Consider the following 22,760-nt stretch of genomic DNA (forward strand, 5'->3'; position numbering starts at 1 on the left):
ATGTTGTTCAGAATCTGGCTATATTTTTTGTGCTATTTAACTTATTGTTCTATGTGTTTGGAGCATAGGAGTTACATCACAACACCCAGTATGTTACTTTGGCTAGTAATTTCCATATTTCTTTTTTGAGAAAATTAAAAGTAATAATTATAAAAGTAATATCTCATTACATAGAAAAAATAGAAAATTACTCATATTCCATCCGTTCTAATACTGTTAGAATTTTAAAATATTTCCTTTTAATCTTTTTCTCCTGTATCATCTCCTATTTGTATAATTTGTATAACAATTTTAAACTGTGTCATGCCAAGCATTTGTCTGTGTTGCTATGTAGTCTCTATGACCATCATTTTAATAACTGAATATTAATCACCAAACTACTCAATTATAATTCACTTCCCACATTATTAAAAATTAAGGAGCTTCCAATGATGCTACAAAGAAATTGTCTATGCATGTACTTTTTCCTCTTAACAGTCTGTATTTGGAGGGTGGAGGGTTGGAAGTGAGAGGTGCTAAGCAATGGGACTGCCATCATTCTGCAAAGATGATTAGCACAAAGGCATTACAGGACTAGCATAATACATGGCTGAGGTTCATAATGATGACCCTAATATATGAAAAGGTAAAATTATATAGAAGTTAAAAATGTATTTCAGAAACATTCCAAACCAACATAGCTAAGAGTAAGTTTTGTAATTAAAGGATTAGTTTTACAAGGGATTAGATTCACAGTTCACAATGTGGATCATCTAACACTGCTGGATAAGGCATCACATCTTCACTAACTTCCAAAACAGAACATTTTGGGCCACACTGATAAAGTTCACTTTTTCACTATAATACTAACCTGATATTATTTACACAGTCTTCATGAGCTTCAGAAAGTGTTTTTATGTGCTTTGAAGATATAGGGTCAAAAAGCAGAACTTCAGTTTGTTCACAAGCAACTGTCAGCACTGACCTGAAAGTAAATGACACATTTATCTTGTTTAGTTTTCTAGCATTCACTGGTTATTGATGTTCACTCATTTATAACGACACAAGCTATAGGTAAATGACTTTTTTTTTTTTGCCCATGTTAGCAAATGTTTAAAAGATTGATACTGTCTGTGGTTGGCAATAGTAGTAGGAAATGGTACTCTCATACATTATGGTGGAGTGTAAGCTGGTACAGCTTATGTTTGGACAGCACCTCTAAAGTATCAGAATTTAAAATGGGCATATGTTTTGACTCAGCAATTTTTTCTGGTAATTTAATCTAGAGAACTAATCACTTACAAATACCAAGAGACATATAAAGATATGCTTCATTGTAAAAAGGAGAAATTTCAAGTATCTTCAATGTACATGACAGAGGGAATGACTGATTATACAAGCCATGGTACACAATACTTTGAAATACTGTAGAGAAGTTAAAAAGAAAGGGGTGGCTTTATATGAATATGAAAGAACTCAAAAACATATTTTTAAATAAAAAAGGTGGTTGCCAAAAAATGTGCATTGATGAGACAACTTAGGGGAAAAATCATATACAACCAAATTATATATTTCTTCATCACTATCAGTAAAATGCACTGGAAAATAGTTGGCATATAACCTATCAGACCAGTTAAACATAGTGAAATTTATCGGTCTTTTCATTCATGGTTTTTTAGGTTTGTCTCTTGTTTCAGGCCTTCCCCACTGCAAAGTTATATTTTTATAAAACTTGTATAAACCTCATTTTGATTTGTGAAAGTCTATTGTATTTTATTTATTTTGATTAAGTATTAGTGTTTTGTGGGTGCTGCTCTTTCAGATTCATTTCATTTCTAGCAAATGAAATCCTGAGTATTTTATACAACTAAGATGAATGTACATAAGATAGAATTTTAAATAGCCAAAAACTTTTCTATTAGGAACAAACTTTTTAGGTAAAGTGGGAGATTAAAAAACAACTGTTAAACTGAAATCTTGGCTGGGTGCAGTGGCTCACGCCTGTAATCCCAGCACTTTGGGAGGCCGAGGTGGGCGGATCACAAGGTCAAGAGTTCGAGACCAGCCTGGCCAACACAGTGAAACCCTGTCGCTACTAAAAATTCAAAAAAAGTTAGTCGGGCATGGTGGTGGGCGCCTGTAGTCCCAGCTACTTGGGAGGCTGAGGCAGGAGAATCACTTGAACCCAGGAGGTGGAGGTTGCAGTGAGCCAAGATCATGCTACTGCGCTCCAGCCTAAGTGACAGTGTAAGACTCTGTCTCAAAAAAACAAAAACGTTGAAATCTTTTCTCTATTTAGTAATCATGGACTTGTCTGCATAAACCCTTTTTTAAGACATTTGAACTTCAAAGTTTAATAATATCTGAAATTTTTTATGCTAGTCATTGGGAGTAAAAATATTCAAATTAATATTTGTAATTTTTGAAGACATATAAATAGCTATTTCTTTTTGTAAGTCAGAAGAACCCTGAAATGAAATTTTTCCCTTTTGTGCATAGTAGTGAATCAATGATTCTGGGAGACTTTTTTTTTTTTTTTTTGGTGGAGATGGGATCGCACTACCGTTGCTCAGGCTGGTCTCAAATTCCTAGCCTCTAGTGATCCTGCCACATCAGCCTTCCAAAACTCTGGGATTACAGGCGTGAGCCACCAGTCCCAGACTCTGGGAGATTCTTTTTTTCTGAGACGAAGTCTTGCTCTGTCACCCAGGCTGAAGTGCAGTGGCACGGTATCAGTTCACTGCAACCTCTGCCTCCCTGGTTCAAGCGATTCTCCTACCTCAGCCTCCTGAGTAACTGGGATTACAGGCACCGCCACCATACACAACTAATTTTTGTATTTTTAATGGAGACAGGGTTTCACCAGGTTGCCCTGGCTGGTCTCAAACCTCAAGTGATCCTCCTGCCTCAGCCTTCAAAAATGCTGGGATTATAGACGTGAGCCACCACACAAAGCCAACCTCTGGGAGATTCTTAATCTTGAACATTGTATAAAAGGGATCTATAAAATTGTTAGTTATTGTTTTGCTTGAATCAAACTATAGTATATTTTTGTACATGGTATGATATGTATCTTTTAAAAGATATGTATTTGTTTAAAAGATACATACTGCTTTGTTTTTTGCTGGTATACAATTTGTCCCAATATCAAGGCTGATCTTATTTACATTGGTTTGTAATGCCATCTTTACTACATACAAGTTTTGTTCTTGGACTCCATATTGGTATTCTATGCAACACCACACTATCTTAATTTCTACAAGGTTTATGGTATATTTGTTATGTGGCAAAGCAAGACTCCCTCATTTGCTTTACAAACACTTTTTCTTGGCTAATGCTATGCTTTCTCTTCAAGTAAATTTTATATATACCATGTCAAGTTCTGCTAAAATGTTTTGTTGAAATTTTATTGAAATGCACTGACTTTATAGATTACTTGGGTAGAATTTATATGATACAAGTTTGATTTACCTTATACAGCAGTATGCACATTTTCCCACACATTAAAGATTTTCTTAGAGTATCTGAGCAAATCTTGGACCTTTGACCATCCTTATACGCTTAGAATCAATGTATCAATTTATGTATACACACACACACACACACACACACACACACACACACAGACACACACACCAGGTGCAGATGTTAATTGAGATTGTATTAAATCTATTAATACCAAAAAGTTGTGTTGTTTTTTTTTGAGACGGAGTTTTGCTCTTGTTGCCCAAGCTGCAGTGCAGTGGCATGATCTCAGCTCACTGCAGCCTCTGCCTCCTGGGTTCAAGCCATTCTCTTGCCTCAGCCTCCCAAGTAGCTGGGATTACAGGCGTGTGCCACCATGCCCAGCTAATTTTTTGTATTTTTAGTAGAAATGGGGTTTCACCATGTTAGCCAGGCTGGTCTCGAACTCCTTACCTCAGGTGATCCACCCACCTCGGCCTCCCAAAGTGCTGGGATTACAGGCGTGAGCCACCGCGCCTGGCCCAAAAAGTTGTAATGTAACTGCTATCTTGACAATATGGAATCTTCCAATCCATGAACTTAATATATCTCCATTTATTTAAATCTTCTGTAATTCTCTCAATAAAATTGTATAGTTTCCTCCATATAGCCCATGCCTACCTTCTGTTGAACTTATTTCTGGGAACTTGATTTTTTAAAAATATATTTGAATAAATGTTCTTTTAAACTTTTTGCTGATGCTGGACACAGTGGCTTATTCTTGTTATCCCAGAATTTTGGGAGACCAAGGAGGAAAGATTACTTGAGCTCAGGAGTTTGAGACCAGCCTGTGCAACACAGTGAGACCTCGTCTCTACAAAAAATTTAAAAATTAGCCAGGCATGGTGGTGCACACCTGTAGTCCCAGCTATTTGGGTGGCTGAGGTGGGAGGATCAGCTGAGTCAGGGAGGTTGAGGATGTAGTGAGCTATGATCATGCCACTGCACCCCTGCCTGGCTGACCAAGACCCTGTCTCAAAAAAAAATTTTTTTTGACTTTGCTTATTGCTGGTATACAGAAATGTAACTGATTTTTTAATACTGATTATTTATCCATCAGTCATACTATTCTATTATTTGGGGGTTTTGATTGATAATACCATCTAAAAATAATTGCTTTGTTCTTCGTTTTTTTTGTTTTTTTGTTTGTTTGTTTGGAGACGGCGTTCCACGCTTGTTGCCCAGGCTGGAGTGCAGTGGCGTGATCTCAGCGCACTGCAACCTCTGCCTCCCAGGTTCAAGTGATTCTCCTGCCACAGCCTCCTGAGTAGCTGGGACTACAGGCGTGTGCCACGATGCCCAGCTAATTTTTGTATTATTAGTAGAGACAGGTTTCACCATGTTGGCCAGGCTGGTCTCGAACTGCTGACCTCAGGTGATCCACCCGCCTCGGCCTCCCAAAGTGCTGGGATTACAGGCATAAGCCACCATGCCCAGCCTGTTCTTCTTTTTAAAAACCTGTTTCCTTCTCTTTTTCCTTGTTATACTGACTAGGACTTTCAGAACAATGTTGAATAGAAATGTTAATAGCAGGCATTCATCTTTTTCGTGATCTTTAAGAATATATTCAACATTTCATCATTAAGTACAATGTTTGCTGTAGGGTTTTTGGGCAGATTCCTACTATTAGATTAAGGAAAGGTCTGTTTCAATTTTGCTAAGCTTTCTTTTCATGAATATATGTCAAACTGTATAAGAGATTTTTCAGCATTTATTGAGATATTCCTATATTTTTCCTTTCATATATTAATGTAGTTGTTTACATTACTTTACTTTCTAATTTCAAATCAGTCTTTTATTTTTACCTCATTGCTAGATTCAGTTGACTAATACTTTATGATTTTTCTATCTTTATTCTTCAGTGAAATTGTATGGTAATTTTGCTTTCTTGTGCTATTCATGTCAGATTTTGGTATAACGTGTATGCTAACATCACAGAATGAGTTAAGACTGGCCCTTGTTATTTTATACACTGGAATAGTTTACGTAAATTGGGATTATTTATTTCTTGTAAATTTGGTAGTACTAATCTGTAAAGCCATATAGACCTAACTACTGATGCAGTATTATTGGTTACGGTACTACTTGGGCTTTCTAATCTTTTACTAATGTCAGTTTTGGTAATTTCTACTTTTCTAGGAATTAGCCTATTTCATTGAACTTTAGAATTTTATTGGCATGAGGTTGTTCACAATATCTTGTTTCTATTTTTAAACTTTAATGGCCAGACACAGGGGCTCTCACCTATAATTCCAGCACTTTGGGTGGCTGAGGCAGGAGGATCACTTGAGCCCAGGAGTTTGAGACCAGCCTGGCAACACTGCAAGACCCTGTCTCTTAAAAAAAAAAAAAACTGAAGGCTGGGCACGGTGGCTCACGCCTGTAACCCCAACACTTTGGGAGGCCGAGGCAGGCGGATCACAAGGTCAGGAGTTTGAGACCAGGCTGGCCAACATGGTGAAACCCCATATCTACTAAAAATACAAAACAAACAAACAAAAAAAAGCTGGTGTGGTGGCATACACCTGTAAGTCCAGCTACTTGGGAGGCTGAGGCAGGAGAATCGCTTGAACCTGGGAGGCGGAGGTTGCAGTAACCTGAGATCGTGCCATTGCACTTCAGCCTGGATGACAGAGTGAGCCTATGTCTCAAAAAAAAAAAAAAAAAAAGAAAAAGAAAAAAGAAAAAAAGATAGTGACAAACAGTTTCAAAGTGGTTCAATTGCACTCTGATCTCTATTCCTTCTTTTTACCTTCTTTGGGTATAATCTGTTGTTCTGTTTCAGCGTTCTTGAGATGGATGCTTACTTAGCTTATTGACTTTCAGCCTTTCTTCTTTTCTAATATCTGCATTTAGGGATCTAAGATTTTCCTCTATACATGGCTTTAGCTGCAATTGCATAAATTTTGATAGTGTTTTCGTCATTCAGTTTCAACTATTTTATAATTTATACTGTGATTTCTTCTTTGACTCACAAGTTATTTAAAAGAGCATTTCCAAAAATAAAGAGATTTTCTAGTTATTTATTTCCTGAATTTTCACTGAAAAACAAATTGCTCAATCTCAATGCTTGGAAATTGTATGAATTTGCTTTCTGTGCGGTCTGATATTAACACAGCACACCAACTTTCATTTAGCTAATGCTAGCAATGGTATGCCTTGACATCGTTTTACTTTAAAACTTTGTGTATCCTTACATTTCAGGTATGTCTTTTGTAAGCAGTTTTCAAAAATCTGATCTGACAATCATTGTCTCAAATTACATTTAATGTAACTACTAGCAATCTTTGAGTTGAAATCTGTCACCTTACAATTTACTTTCCATTTGTCCTGTCTGTTCTATGTCCCTTTTCAGTTGCTTTAAACATTTTTTTGGCCAGGCACATTGGCCCATACCTGTAATCCTAGTGTTTTAGGAGTCCAAGGCGGGAGGATAGCTTGTGGTCATGAGTTGGAGATCAGCCTGCACAACACATGGAGACCCTATCTCTATAAAAAAATAAAATGGCCAGGCATAGTGGCTTATGGCTGCAGTCCTAGCTACCCAGGAGACAGCGGGAGGACTGCTTGAGCCCAGGAGTTGGAGGTTGCCGTGAGCTGTGACAGCACCAATGAACTCCAGCCTGGGCAACAGTGCAATATCCCATCTCTAAGAATATATATTTGCTATTGATATCTCCCCATACACTATGTAGTATGTTAAATATATTCTTTTACTATTCTTTTAGCGAATATCTAAAGAGCTAACGTCATGCATCAACTTTTTAAAGTGAAGTACAAAATTATTACTTCCTGGATGATGCAAGAACCTTAGCTCAGTTCACCTTCCTTTAACCCTTCCTAATATTTAATTTTTTAGGTATAATTATATATAAATTTAATACTCTACTAAAAGTTCTCATTGTTTTATACCATTCCCAGCCTGGACAACAAACTGAGACCCCTTGTCTCTACAAAAAATAAAAAAATTAACCAGGCATGCGGGCGTGTGCCTGTGGTCCCAGCTATACAAATGGCAGAAGCAAGAGGATTACTTGAGCCCGGGAAGTCAAGGCTGCAGTGAGCAGTGTTCATTCCACTGCACTCCAGCTTGGATGACAGAGAAAGACTCTGTCTAAAAAAAAGAAAAAAAAAGTTAACATTCATTTTGATTTACAAGCATATTTACTTTTTGTTCTTTTCATTATTTCCTGTACCTCTGGTCTTCCACCTTTTTCCTTCCTCCTAAAGAATAATTTTTTTATCTGTTTCTGTGTAGACCTGATAGTGGCAAATTATCTCAATATTTGTCTGGAAATATCTTTGTCTCTTGACTTCCATTGTTCTGCAGTGAAATTAACTGTCTTTTTGAGCCTCCTTTGAAAGTAATCCATCTCTTTCCTCTAGCTGCTTTTAAGATTGTCTTTGTGCATGTATATGTATTATTTTGGTTTTAACAGCTTTACGCTTGTAGCTAAGTGTAGCTTTATCTTTCTTTTTTTTTTTTTTTTTTGTTTTCGAAGCAGTTGGGAGGGATTTTTGTTTTTGTTTTTAAAGCAGTTGGAAGGTTTTTTTGTTTTTGAAGCAGTTGTTTCAGAAGGTTTGGAGTGTGGTGGCGCTGGAAAGAAGTGGTGCAATCCCAGCTCACTGCAGCCTCAACCTCCCAGATTCAAATGATCCTCCTTCTTCAGCCTCCTGAGTAGCTGGAACCACAGGCGCATGCCACCACACCCGGCTAATTTTTTTGTTTGTATTTTTTTGTAGAGTCAGGGTTTTCCTATGTTGGCCGGGCTGGTCTCAAACTCCCAAGCTCAAGAGATCCAACCACCTCAGCCTCCGCAAGTGCTGGGATTACAGGGGTGCACCACCATGCCTGGCCTACTTTTTTTGTCTTTCTCTTGCTTGAGATATATAGCCCTTCTTTAATCTACAGTGTGTTTTGTTAATTTTTAAAACTTATCCATTATCTGTTCAAATATTGATTTATCTCCATTCTCTTTAATATCTTTCTAAACTCCATTTATATTTATAAGATCTTTTCCCTGTATTTTACGACATGTCTCAGTCTGTGTCCCATTTTGGTAAATCTAAGCTTTATTCTGTATATTTTTTTCTCATCTATTCTCAAGTTCACAAATCCTTCAGCTGTGTCCAGTTTGCTGTTAAATCATCCAGAGTTTTTATCAGTTACTGTACTTTTTAGTTCTAGGGTTTTCTTTTTATAGCTTCTAGTTCTCCGCTAAATTTCTCCATCTAATAATTGTCCCACCTGAGTAGCTGGGACAAAGGGGCACGTCACCACAACCAGCTAATTTTTGTACTTTTTTTGAACATATTAAATAGTTTTAATGTCAGATCTCCTGTGGGTCTATTTCTATTGTTTGCTGATTTTCTTGGCTTTTCAGACAACGAATCTCCTTGTATGAGTGCTCGTCACTGTATACAAAAATTACAGGGATAATTTAAAGCACTGAATGATATATTATCTTTTTTTAAAATTTCTTTAGAGACAGGGTCTTGCTCTGTCACCCAGGCTGAAGTATAGTGGTGTGATTATAGCTCACTGTAACCTCAAACACCTGGGCTTAAACAATCCTCCCACCTCTGCCTCCAGAGTAGCTAGGATGGCCGGCGCACACCATATTGCCCAGCTAATTTTTAAATTTTTTGCAGAGATGGGATCTCTGGCTGTGTTGCTTAGACTGGTCTTCAACTCCTGGCCTCAATCAATCTTCCCTCCTCAGCCTCCCAAAGAACTCGGATTAAAGGTGTAAGACAGGGCACTCAGCTGCATATTTTCTTCTTGCATAGAAGATTCCTATTTAATTGTGGCAAGTAAGCTAGAGTACAGGTGCCGGCAATCTGAGGTCTTCTTAATCTACCTAGGGAATGAGATGATTCGAAGCTGACCTTTAGTCCCTATGAGTACCGTCTATTCTTGATTCACCTTTAGTCCTAGGGTATATTGGGTGGGGGGAGAGGAGTTTCAATGCCAAACCTAAATTGCGATTCTTGTAATCTCATCTATCCCACCCATAAATCCATTTGAAATACCATTCAGAGGCCAGGCGCAGTGGCTCACGCCTATAATCCCCGCACTTTGGGAGGCCGAGGCGGGCGGATCACCTGAGGTCGGGAGGTCGAGACCAGCCTGACCAACATGGAGAAAGCCCGTCTCTACTAAAAATACAAAAATCAGCCGGGCGTGGTGGCGGGCGCCTGTAATCCCAGCTAATCCGGAGGCTGAGGCAGGAGAATCGCTTGAACCCGGAAGGTGGAGGTTGCCAACGGCCGAGATCGCGCCACTGCCCTCCAGCCTGGGCAACAAGACTGAAACTCCGTCTCAAAAAAAAAAAAAGAAAGAAAGAAAAAAGAAAAAGAAAAAAGAAATACCATTCAGCCTCATTGCTGCTGCTGCTTTTGAGATTGACAGATGCCTCTCAGAAAAGTGAGCTCAAATGCTGGGCTCACATCACTGGCTTTCCTATTTTGTAGAACTTGACCCTGCAATATCTTCATTGCCCTGATAATGCTCTAATCCCCTCAAACATAAGCTTTCTATATCTTACATTAAATATTTAATATTTCCTCTAGCTTTTCTGATTATTCTCAGTTGGAAGTTTGGTCCAAACCATCTACCTCTTGCATATAAAATTGTCCCCCCAACTTTTTGTTTTTTTAAGACGGAGTTTTGCTCTTGTTGCCCAGTCTGGAGTATAGTGTTGCAATCTCGGCTCACTGCAACCTCCGCCTCCCGGGTTCAAGCAGTTCTCCTGCCTCAGCCTCCCGAGTGGCTGGGATTACAGACGTTTGCCACCACGCCCAGCTAATTTTTTTGTATTTTTAGTAGAGACGGAGTTTCACCATGTTGGCCAGGCTGGTCTCAAACTCCTGACTTCAGGTGATCCAGCCGCCTCGGCCTCCCAAAGTGCTGGGATTACAGGCATGAGCCACCGTGCCTGGCCACCCCGCCCCCCACTACCCTTTTTTTTTTTTTTTTTTTTTGAGACAGTTTCGCTCTTGTCGCCCAAGCTGGAAGTGAAGTGGGGCAATCTCGGCTCACTGCAACCTCCGCCTCCTGGATTCAAGCGATTCTGCTGCCTCAGCCTCCCGAGTGGCTGGGATTATAGGCGCCCACCACCACGCCTGACTAATTTTTGTATTTTTAGTAGAGTCAGGGCTTCGCCATTGTAGCCAGGCTGGTCTGGAACTCCTGACCTAAGGTGATCCACCTGCCACAGCCTCCCAAAGTGCTAGGATTACAGGTGTGAGTCACAGTGGCGATCTATGTCCCCCTTTTTATTCTGAATATTGTCTGTGCATTTTCTCAGTATCATGAATGTTTTTCATTTTTATAAGTGTTTTCAAAGACAAAACTTTGTCCCTATTCAGTATTTCTATTGGTTTTTAAAATTTCACTAATTTCTTTTTTTTTTTTTTTTACTGTATTTCCTTCTGCTCTCTTTAGATTGATTTTCCTATTATTTGCAGATAACTTTGCTATTCTCTTTCTTGAGATGAATACTTTTAGCTCATTAATTTTTCTTATCTTCCTTTCAGTTTATTAAAGACTATAATTTTCCTACTAAGTACAGCTTTGCTTGTATCCCACAAGTTTTGAGACATATGATTTCATTATCATTTCGTTCTGAACATTTCTAGTTTCCATTATAATTTCCCCTTTGACCCATGAATTTATCAAATTTTTTGAAAATGTATGAGACTTTTCTAGTTTTTTTTGTGTGTGTTTTTTTGGGTTTTTTTGAGACAGAGTCTCAATTTGTCACCCAGGCTGCAATGCAGTGGCAACCTCAGACTCCCAAGCTTGAGCAGTCCTGCCTCAGCTTCCTGGGTAGCTAGGACTACAAGCACATGCCACCACACCAGGCTAATTTTTAAACTTTTGTAGAGACAGTCTCTCTTCCTTGCCCAGCCTGGTCTTGAACTCCTGGCAGATCCTCCCACCTCAGTCTTCCAAAGTGCTGGGATTACAAGTGGGAGCCACTGTGCCAGGCCTCTGGTTATCTTTTTAATTATACTTGTCTCTTGACTAACAAAAATATATTATAATATATTTTTATATAATATATATTATATATTATATTTTTATATAATATATATTAAAATATATTTTTAATATTTAATATAATTATATTTAATATAATATATTATATTTTTATATAATATATTTAATATAATATATTATAATATATTTTTATATAATATATTATATGCTTTATATAATATATATAATATTTTTCTTGAGACAGGATCTCATTCTGTCGCCCAGGCTGGAGTACAGTGGCATGATTTTGGCTCACTGCAACCTCTGCTTCCGGGGTTCAAGTTATCCTCCCACCTCAGCCTCCCAAGTAGCTGAGACTATAGGCATGAGCCACCACAAATGGCTAATTTTTGTATTTTTTGTAGGGATGGTCTTGAACTCGCGGGCTCAAGTGATCCACCTGCCCCAGCCTCCCAAAGTGCTGGTAACACTGGTATGAACCACCATGCCAGCTAGTTATCTTTTTATTTACTTCTAGTGATCACATTGTAGTGAGAAACTGTATTCAGTATGATACTAATCTTTTGAAACTTGTGGTCTCATATGTGAAAATTTTATAAATGTTCCTTTTGTGTTTGAAAAAAATAAGGATGAAGCAGCTGTTATGTACAGTGAAGTGTGATATTCAAAAAGGTTAAAAATTCAGGCCAGGCACAGTGGTTCACACTTATAATCCCAGCTCTTTGGGAGGCTGAGGCGGGTGGGTCACCTGAGGTCAGGAGTTCAAGACTGGCCTGACCAACATGGTGAAACCCCATCTCTACTAAAAATACAAAATTAGCCAAGCGTGGTGGTGCATGCCTGTAATCCCGGCTACTTGGGAGGCTGAGGCAGGAGAATTGCTTGAACCCGAGAGCTGGAGGTTGCAGGGAGCCAAGATTGCACCATTGTACTCCAGCCTGGACGACAAGAGTGAAACTCTGTCTCAAAAAAAAAAAAAGAAAATTCGATGGTAATATAAATTAACATGAATAAAATTTAAAAACATTTTCTAAATAAATTAACCTATATAGATTATTAAAATGCTCACCAAGTGATAACCATTGTAGCTCAAATTGTTCATTAAATAATTCTAGTAATTTTCAATCATTTATTAATTTTTCAAATTGTAGGCATAATCTTTTATTTGACACAGATACCCTTGTCTGAACCATATTGACATAGGAAACTAGATAAAGCCCTTCTAAGAATATCCACGTTAAATTTATAGTCATTAAGTAACTTGTAGTCATGATAACATTTTAAAAAATCACTCTTTTTAAAAATTTTTTGTAGAGACAAGGTCTCCCTATGTTGCCCCAGCTGGTCTCGAACTTGAGCGAAAGCAGTCCTCCACCTTCAACCTCCCAAAGTGCTAGGATTACAGGCGTGAGCGGCCACACCTGGCCTAAAAAAAAGAAATCACTCTTAACATCAACAGAATTATTTATGGGAGCTGAATCCTCTTTTTGGCTTTTGCTGAAGTAACAATAAGTATATTTAAAAATGTTTTTAGCCCTTCAAATGCTTGCTGTTAGTTTCATGTATTCAATATTTGTTTAAATGTATTAATAACTAAGTCACAAAAATAATTTATTGATATACTTAATTATATTAAACCTAATCCCTCAGTCCAGGTGAGAGGTAATGTAACATGGCAGTTAAGAGCATACACCAGGGTATAGAACCTTCATTTAATAAACTTTCTGCTTCTTAATTCCCCCAACTAAATTTGTCTGGTAGAGAGAAAAAGATGCACTTTGGTAGTCATTTTCATTTATAACGTGAGTGTCATTAATGCCTACTGTAGGCAGGTATTCATTGGGTGTTGGCACACTTATCCTATCTAAATAATAGGGAAATTAAACAAGAATGATTAAACTAAGGATGTGCATCCCAGAAGTTATTCATCCATAAACCATCCCCATAGGCCTCGATCATCTGCTGTAGATTCTATCCTGCCATGGGAGTGTATACCGTGCCAAGATAATTAATATATTTTGATGATAACTGCAGTAGTACAATACTATTACTCTCATTTGACTGCTCTCTTCTTTCTGGATCTCCCAAGGCTGCAGTTCCCAAAGGGGCATGAGAAAAGTAGGCAACCCTACTCTTAGGAAAGCCAGATGGTCACTGGGCCTATGGATTTTTTGTGTGTGTGTTGGAGGGTGCCAGGCATGGGTCAGGAATAATTAGAATGGGTGCTGCCCTGTAGTTCTCCAGTAAGATGTTTGTTGACAGCCTCTTGCTGTCCCAGTTCTTAACTCTTTAGTTGCTATATAATTGGTTACTAAAGGAAGTCCCAAGGAAGGCAATGAAGCATTAAGATGACACTTAACAGGCTTGGGGCAGTAACTATTCGACCACTATGGATATATCAATATTTTAACAACCGTTATAGCTGAACCAGTATCAGCTGAATAGCAGGCCTGAATGTAGTCTATAAATGCCATTAAGAGTAAGATTTTAAGAGGTACTGTTCTTTTATTTATTTATTTATTTATTTATTTATTTATTTTATTTTATTTTTTGCAAGACAGGGTCTCTGTTGCCCAGGCTGGAGTGCAGAGGCACAATCCTGGCTCACTGCAGCCTCTACCTTCCGAGCTCAAATGATCCTCCTGCCTCAGCCACCTGAGTAGCTGGGACAAAGGGGCACGTCACCACAACCAGCTAATTTTTGTACTTTTTGTACAGACAGGGTCTCCCTATGTTGCCCAGGCTGGTCTCAAACTCCTGGGCTCAAGCAATCTGCCTTGGCCTCCCAAAATGCTGGGATTATAGGCATGAGCCACTGCGCCAAGCTACTCTTTGTCTTTTATTGGAATATTTAGTACCTTATAGTTATTGTAACTAGTAATGTTTGGATTTATTTTCAGCTATTCTTTGTGCTTTTTATTTATTATACCTTGTCTTTTTTTATTTTCCTTTCTTGCCTTCCTTTGGAATTTTTTTTCTCATTCCGTACTTTTTCTTGTACTAGTCTGGAAATTATAATCTTTCTTGTCTTTTGGTTCCTTCAAAATTTTAAATACCTATTAAAGCCTAAAGTTAACATATATAATTATCCCCCCAAAAACATAAAAACTTAGAATATCACCTCATCCTTTATTTTTATTTTACTTTGAGACAGAGTCTCGCTCTGTCACCCAGGCTGGCGTGCGGTGATGTGATCTCCACTCACTGCAACCTCTGCCTCCCAGGTTCAAGCAATTCTCCTGCCTCAGCCTCCCAAGTAGCTGAGTTTACAGGCGCATGCCACCACGCCTGGCTAATTTTTTTGTGTTTTTAGTAGAGACAGGGTTTCACCAGGTTGGCCAGGCTGGTCTCACACTCCTGACCTCAAGTGATCGCCCACCTCGGCCTCCCAAAGTACTGGGATTACAGGCATAAGCCACCACACCCGGCCTCACTTCATAATTTATATGCTATTATTGTCTTCTATTTTTGTTCCATCTCTGTTAATCCCAAAAGACATTATCAGATTAACATGTGCATACATATTTAACACTTTTTGTTCTTCATTCCTGCTAGCTTCTCAGACCTTCCGTTTGAAAACAATTTCCTTCTCTCTGAACTTAGAATTCCTTTATTGAAGGTCTGCTGGCAAACTTACTCAGCTTTGCTTGTCTGAATATGTATTTATTTCATCTTTGTTCTTGGCAAGGACAAAGAACCTGTGTTTGCTGGGTATAAATCTAGACTGAGGTTTTTTTCCTGGCATATTGAAAATAATTACCACTGTCTCTAGATTTGTATTATGGTTGATGACTAATTGGCTATCACTCTCATAGTTACTCCTTTGAGGCCTTTTTCTCTCTTTTTTTTTCTAGACGGAGTTTTGCTCTTGTTTCCCAGGCTGGAGTGCAGTGGCGCGATCTCGGCTCACCGCAACCTCCACCTCCCAGGTTCAAGCGATTCTCCTGCCTCAGCCTCCTGAGTAGCTGGGATTACAGGCATGCACCACCATGCCCAGCTAGTTTTGTATTTTTAGTAGAGACAGGGTTTCTCCATGTTGGTCAGGCTGGTCTCGAACTCCTGACCTCAGGTGATCCGCCCACCTTGGCCTCCCAAAGTGCTGGGATTATAGGTGTGAGCCACCGCACCCTGCCCCTTTTTTCTCTATCTTTTAAGATTTTATATTTATTGTCCCACAGTTTCACTACAATAGGTCTAGAAAGAATTCTTGCTTGGGTTTGTTGGGCTTCTTAAATCATGGCTTGGTGCCGTTCTTCAATTCTGGAAAGTTCTCAGCTATTATGTCTTCAAATAGTCTCCCTTATACCATATGATACGCTTATATGGTATAAGCGTACCATATAGTTTGCCAGAGTTCCTGAAGAAAGTGGGACTATTTTCTTTAGGAACTCTGGCTAACTATATGGTACGCTTTTTCTCTCTATGCTCTATGTTACTAAATCTTTTCATATTTTCAATGTCTGTGTTTTCCAGGTCTGTATTCTAGTTAGTTTCTTTGCTTCTATTTTCCAATATGTGAATTATCTCTACAGCTGTGCCTAATGTGTTCTCATGGAGGACAGCTTGACAGGGTCTGACATACTATAATTTATTAACATTATCAATTTTACTTTTTCAAAATGTCATTTTAGAAGGTGATACACTTATTTTGACAATGTTTCTATCACTTAAAACATTTTTTGAATTCTTTAGAAAATACCTTCTAGTCCTTTTATCTTTTTTATTGCCAAATTCCTTATATTCTGGTCTCTATTAAATTCATAATTTTAATTTTTACATTCTGTGTCACCCCCTCCTTCTCTGTATTGAGAAGTCCTTGTAGGTAACAGTGGTTAAGCTACCCGGTAAGCTGATTTAACTCTTATTTAACTGAAGGATATGATAAATTATCTCCTTTAACACAGATATGTCATCTATCTGTAAAATTACTTTCAGTCCTGCACAAATGTAGGGCATACTAGATGAAGTAAGAAGACTGAAAAATTAAAACACTGAAGTATTTCCACTCATCACCCTGATAAAGATGAAAAAGAACGGCAGTATGCAGTGTTGCCAAGGGTATGAGGAGACAGGCACTTCCATATGTGTCTAGAATGTAGGAATCAGAATATAGTAATGAGAATTAGTATGATCTTTGCAGAGGGCAATTTAACAATAGGTATAAAAATCTTCATAACAATAACTCATTCTAGGGATTTATCCTAAAGATATAAATACAAAATATTTGTTCAAAGAGGTTTTATTTAAACTAATGAAAAATGTTAAATAATGTTGTAGGAATATATTTATTAACATAAGCAGTTCACAATATACTGTAAGGAAAAAAGCAAGCTACAAAACACTGATTCCATGTTTATATTAAAATAAACATACACAAAGTAAAAATTTCCTTAAATATCCATTTAATCTCTGGGATCATAAGCGATGTTTAGGGTATTTTTTGCTCACTTATTGTCTAGGTTTTACACAATGAGCATATATGTTAATTGTGTAATTTAAAATTATTGAATTAAGTGCAAGAGTTCCTAACCACCTTTTACAAAACTGTTATGAGAAAATGCATTCTAGATTCAAACAAAAACTTTAAGCAATATATCCCTTATTCTTACAGCTCTAAAATCTGTTCTTCTCATTATACTCCCACCTAAAATCCCACATCCAAAAAGTAGAAATAGCTACCTCTGAATTCCTGAAAGTATCGGTAGGAGGCTGGGAGGAAAGGGGCCGGGATATGAAGAGAAAAATTCAATATTTGAGAACAGACTGTTAGTGTTTTGAGGGAAACTTTAGGAATAGGGCTTGGCTGAAGGAAGGAGGCTGCGAGGTTCCATGAATAAGTTTCAGCAAAATAGTTTCTCCTCTCACCAGTTTTCCACCTTATTCAGGTGTGCATCCACTACTACATGCTCCAACCAATTGCTGTTGAGACCCCCGAGATCCCAGCACCACATGTGATTAGGAAACACTTGCATCACTGAAATGGAAGAGAGTCTACTTGTGCACAGTAATTCCTGCTTCTATTCCTTTGCTCCTTCCTTAGCAACTTTAGGTCTGTCTTCAGTAAACTTTTTTTGCTTTGTAAACCTATTCTTTTAACCTTCTGTAACATGACATGCTGCCCTTCTACGACCTTTGACATACCAATCATCTCCATTTGAAATACTACTATCCCTTTACCAACCCTATCTTGACTAATTTATTTCCTACTCATTTTTTTGATTTTGATTTAGGTGTCACTTCCTCAGGGAATCCGTGAACACAGAGTCCTTAACAGGTTCCTTCAAGACTTTATCTCAATTAACAAATATATTTTATGCATTATTTAGTAAGGCTGTCTACTATCTAGTTGAACCATTAAGTCCCAGGCTCAATGAAAACAGTGCCATTAGCTGGTTTTGCTCAGCACGGTTACTCCCGCATTTGGAACACAGCAAGTGCTCAACAAATACACGCCGAATGAGAGAATGAATGAATGAACACCTGGGTAAACAACCAGCAACCGAGAGGCTTTGATGGGATAAGAATTACATTAACTATGTCACCTCATGGTGGAACTGTGCAAATTTTTTCTTTTGATGGCGGACTTGTGTACTGACAAGAAAGTTTTAAATAGATACGATTTTGGAAACTTCCTGTTAAACCAAAGCCATACAATAAATATTTAATCAGCCAAGAAAAAGGCTGTAGTCTAGCCTGGAGACTTCACAAATGACCCAAATCATGAGAGCCACGTCTCTACAGTGTCTTAGTACTGTATCTTCCTTGAGCAAACGACGCACTTGTCCCATCATGGCAAGTTCAGGTACAGAGTGCAAGGAATCTACAGCCTTCCTACCCCGACACAGGTTTAGGTGGGAAAACGCGAGCCTAGGATGGGGAGAACGTGGACATTTATTCAAAATGTATTTACTGAGCACCTACTGTGTCCCCGAATGCCCTAGTTGTGGGTTGGCTCTGACAGGTCCGCTGTGTGGCTTCGGGCATTTCTCCTTCACGGAGCCCACGTCCTGAAGGCGAGCAAGTGGGGCCCCGCCTTCCTGCCTCAAAAAGCTGTGCTGGGGGTTCCAGGGGGCGAGAATGCGCTTCAGAAAGTGCCAGGAGGCACGAAGGCCAGCGGCTCCAAACGGCCTTGCTAACCTCGGCCCGGGCCGGGGGAGCGAGCCCAGGACTGCCGTCCGCTGGCAGCTGAGCCGGGCGGAGGCGGGCGCCCGCCCTCCGAGGGGCCGCGCTTACCCGTCGGGCGAGTACTCCAGGTTGAAGACGGCGCCGTGGGTGCGGGTGCTGAGGTACACCGAGTCCGCGGGATGGATGGAACCGTAGAGGCTAGTCATGGTGCGAAAATTGTCCCGCGCCGGGTCCACGAACAGCCCGCGGCCCAGGCTGCGCTCTTTCAGCCACCCGAACAGCCTGGCGCCAGGGCCGCCCAGGCCCGCGCAGAGGCCGTGTCGGCCCCGGCTCTCGGCCTTGCAGTCTGGCCCGGGCCGCCGGCGCGGAGGGGAGGGAGGTGACGGCTCTCCCTGGGCAGAGGCAGCCGAGGACTCCGGAGCTCCGGGCAGCCCGAGCTCTCCGGAGCGCGGGGCCGGGGACAGCGATGGGGCGCCGGGGCGGCGAGGGCTCCGGGCGGGTGGAGGGGGATGGGTCGCATCAGCCCCGGGATGTAGCGGCGAGGGCGGCCTAGTGGCTGCTGCCTGCCCCTCGTGGGGCGCCGGCTCCTCAGCCCTGGCTTCGGCCGATCCGTCCCCTCCAGGGCTATGAGGCCCGAAGGGAAACATGACCAACGCCCCCGCCCCCCGCTCCGGGCCACTGCCCCGCCGGCCGACACCTCAGTGCCCCCGTTCAGCTGCCACTTCCGGCGTGCAGCGGCCTAACGTCACCGGCTGGAAACCCGCGCCGCCCCCCCACCCCCCGGCCACCGTCCGCCGGGGACCGGGAAAGCTGAGACACCGCCGGGCTTGGGGCGCCGCAGCCCCGGGAATGGAGGTAGGGAGCGAGCAGTTGCCTGTGTGAGCGACTGAGGATGCCGGGGGCTGGGCTATATGGGGCGTTAGCATCTGGGCACCTGAACTGGGTGGCAGAGAGTCGGTCTGTAGTTGTCAGTGAGTGGTGGCCGCGAGCCTGGAAATGAGTGACCTGACCAGTCAGTCCTGTGAGGCTGAGTATGTACTGGTGTCTCCACTTTACACTGGGATCAGCGAGGGATTAAGAATTAGTGCATTATGTGCAGGCCACACAGAATAGGTGGCATGCCATTCTTTTTTTTTTTTTTTTTTTTTTGAGATGGAATCTTGCTGTGTCGCCCAGGCTGGAGTGCAGTGGCGTGATCTGGCTTCACTGCAACCTCCGTCTCCTGGGTTCAGGCAGTTCTCTGCCTCAGCCTCCCGAGTAGCTGGGATTACAGGCGCGGGCCACCACACCCAGCTAATTTTTTTTTTTTTTTTTTTTTTTTTGTACTTTTAGTAGAGACGAGGTTTCACCATCTTGGCCTGGCTGGTCTTGAACTCCTGACCTCGTGATCCACCCGCCTCAGCCTCCCCAAGTGCTAGGATTACAGGCATGAGCCACTGCACCTGGCCAGTGTGCCCAACTCTTAAAGGCACAAGTTCAGGGTGACCACAGGCAACTTCTTCCAAAACCTATTTGTCACAAGACAGAGAGACTCAGAGGAAACAGGTTTGGATGTGCAACCCAAGGAATGGCTGAGATAGCCAGTCTGTGTTATCTGGGCTTAAATGAAAGATGGCAAATAGGTGATGGTTACTTTTATGGATCAACTTTACTGGGCTAAGTGATGCCCAGATAGCTTGGAAAAACATTATTTCTGTGTGTGCCTGTGAGGGCATTTCCAGGACAGATTAGCATTTGAATCAATAGAAGATCTGCCCTCACCGATGTGGACAGGCATCATCCTATTCATTAAAGACTGAAAAGGAACAAAAAGGCAGAAGAAGGGTGATTTTACTTTCTCTTCTTAAGTTGGGACATATCCATCTTCTGCCCTTAGACATCAGAACTCTTGGTGCTCCTGGTTTTGGACTTGGGGACTCATCGTCAGTTTTCGGGCCTTCAGTCTTGGACTGGGAGTTTTATACCATTAGCTCCTCTGATTCTCACACCTTCAGACTCGGACTGAATTACACCACCATATTTCCTGGTTCTCCAGCTTGCAGACCAAAGGTCATGGGACTCTGCTACAACGATATGAACCAATTCCCATACTAAATGTTCTCTTGTATGTATATCTCCTATTGCTTCCACTTCTCTGGAAAACCCCTGGATGGGTCCTATCTACTGTAGCAGCCTACTTGCCTGGCGTTCACTCTCTTCATATGTATGCCAGCACGTGTGTCCTACTGAACCCATCCTAGAAGGCCTAGGCTGTCGAATTTTGTAGCTGTTACCTAGCTTTCCTTGCCTACTAGCCAGAGTAGGACAACTATTTGAGTAACCACTCTATAGATTAGCCACTGGTCCAGGAGGCTGCCAGACCAAAAGTCTTTGCCGATACAGACTCATGCTTTTGGGAATTTGAATTGGGAAATCAGAAGTGAGGCAGTTGGCCATGATGGTTGGGACTGAAAAGTCATAAGGCAGAGTGAGGCCACTGGAGTCCTGAGCAAACCAAAGGAATAAGAGAAATCATGAGAAAGCAGCAGCCATGAGAGAGAACAGACTCGGGGTAGAGGGTGAGGAAGAAAGTTGATGGCAGGAGGAGATACAGATACATAAAAAGAGACAGACTCAGAACAGGCTAGACTTGTTCTTGGCAGAGTCCCCTAGGGTCTTCCTGCAGAGTCCTTGAGGTACCAGAATGATGGCTCAGTTTCAGTTTCAGTTTCCTGTGGGATGATCACTTGATTTCACAATACCTGAACCAGGACTCATGCACTGACAAGAAGAATCAAGGGCCAGGCACAGTAGCTCACACCTGTAATCTCAGTGCTTTGGGAGGCCAAGGTAGGAGGATCTTTTTTTTTTTTCCCAGGGTCTCACTCTGTTGACCATTGTAGAGTGTAGTAATACAGTCGTGGCTCACTGCAGCCTCAACCTCCCAAGCTCAAGCGGCAGGAAGATCCTTTGAGGGCAAGGAGTTTGAGACCAGCCTGGGCAACATCATGAAACTCTGTCTGTCTATGAAAAATAACAAAATCATTCCATTGTGGTGATGCATGCTTGTAGTCCTAGTTGCTCGTAAGGCTGAGCCAGGAGGATCCCTTGAGCCCAGGAGTTCAAGGTTAAACGAGCTATGATCACCCCACTGCACTTCAGCCTGAGCAACAGAGTGAGACCCCATTTCAAAAAAAAAAGAATCGGAATGACAACCAGGAAAACAAATGTGTCCTTTCAACCAGGGAGCCTTCTGTAGCCCAAAGAAAACAATGTACTCAAGGAGTGGTAAGTGATCCTATCATATAAGCTTATTGAAAAATAAAAAGCAAACATTCATATAATGTTTAGTATGTGCCTAATATTATGCTGAGTAAAGAGATCCTATCATATTAACTTATTGAAAAATAATAAGCAAACATTCATATAATGTTTAGTATGTGCCTAATACTATGCTAAGCTGGTTCATATATATTAACTCAAAACTCAAGATATGTTGGTACGATTATTATCCTCATTTAGAGATGAGAAAACACAGACACAAAAAAGTCAGCCTGAGAGTGATAAAGCCAGTAGTCAAATCCAGGCAATCTAGGTCCAGGTTCCATGCTCATAACCAGGTGCTATACACACATTTGTAGACTGGCTTGGATCTACAGCGATCACTGTACATACAAGCTCCTTGCCAAGGATGGCAACTCAATAGTATTAAAAAAAAAAAATTCAAGCCAATCTACAAATATCAGCTCTAGCTCCCCTTTTCTTCTGAACACTTTTAAATTCTGAACCTTTGAATAACTGTAATCCCATAAAAAAGAACAACTTCTATTTGTTGAGTAAGTGCTTCACCAGGCTTATTGGTAGGAACTTTGCAAGCATTGTCTCTAAATCTCCCTTTACTGGGGGCAGCCATAACTTGGCTACTATGAGGAAATGCAAGCTCAGTATTGCCACAGCTACAGATTTCTCAAAAAATGCCACATGTGGAAGTTCAAAATGAGGCCTGCTGTAGGCTCAATGATGCCACAAGAAATAGGACATAGGATGATATACCTAACACAGCAAGGAGATGCCTTGTGTGGCCATGAGTAGATCTTTGAGAAAAGACAGAGTCACTCTGTTTTACAGGCGTGAGCCACTGTGCCTGGCCTCATATTCTCTTTATTTA

At 40.8% G+C, this 22,760-nt stretch overlaps 2 protein-coding genes across 7 annotated transcripts in view; one reads left to right on the forward strand and one right to left on the reverse strand.

Annotated features, from left to right (window-relative positions):
* DCAF10 (DDB1 and CUL4 associated factor 10) overlaps nt 1-19,339 on the reverse strand; it is a 71,222-nt gene extending 51,883 nt beyond the window's left edge. For all 5 annotated transcript variants that reach the window (XM_005581263.5, XM_065530321.2, XM_045373480.3 and 2 more), the window contains exons 1-2: nt 18,722-19,339; nt 851-964 (exon numbers count right to left, since the gene is read on the reverse strand). In XM_005581263.5, the coding sequence (XP_005581320.3) occupies nt 851-964; nt 18,722-19,260 (653 nt within the window). In that variant the 5' untranslated portion in view covers nt 19,261-19,339. The remainder of the gene's footprint in view (nt 1-850; nt 965-18,721) is intronic.
* Nucleotides 18,681-22,760, forward strand: part of EXOSC3 (exosome component 3) — a 38,430-nt gene continuing 34,350 nt past the window's right edge. For both annotated transcript variants that reach the window (XM_074017053.1, XM_074017052.1), the window contains exon 1: nt 18,681-18,820. In XM_074017053.1, coding sequence (XP_073873154.1) covers nt 18,818-18,820 — 3 coding nt within the window. In that variant the 5' untranslated portion in view covers nt 18,681-18,817. The remainder of the gene's footprint in view (nt 18,821-22,760) is intronic.

The sequence above is a fragment of the Macaca fascicularis genome, chromosome 15 (genome assembly GCF_037993035.2).
Source record: "Macaca fascicularis isolate 582-1 chromosome 15, T2T-MFA8v1.1".
NCBI classification, from domain to species: domain Eukaryota; kingdom Metazoa; phylum Chordata; class Mammalia; order Primates; family Cercopithecidae; genus Macaca; species Macaca fascicularis.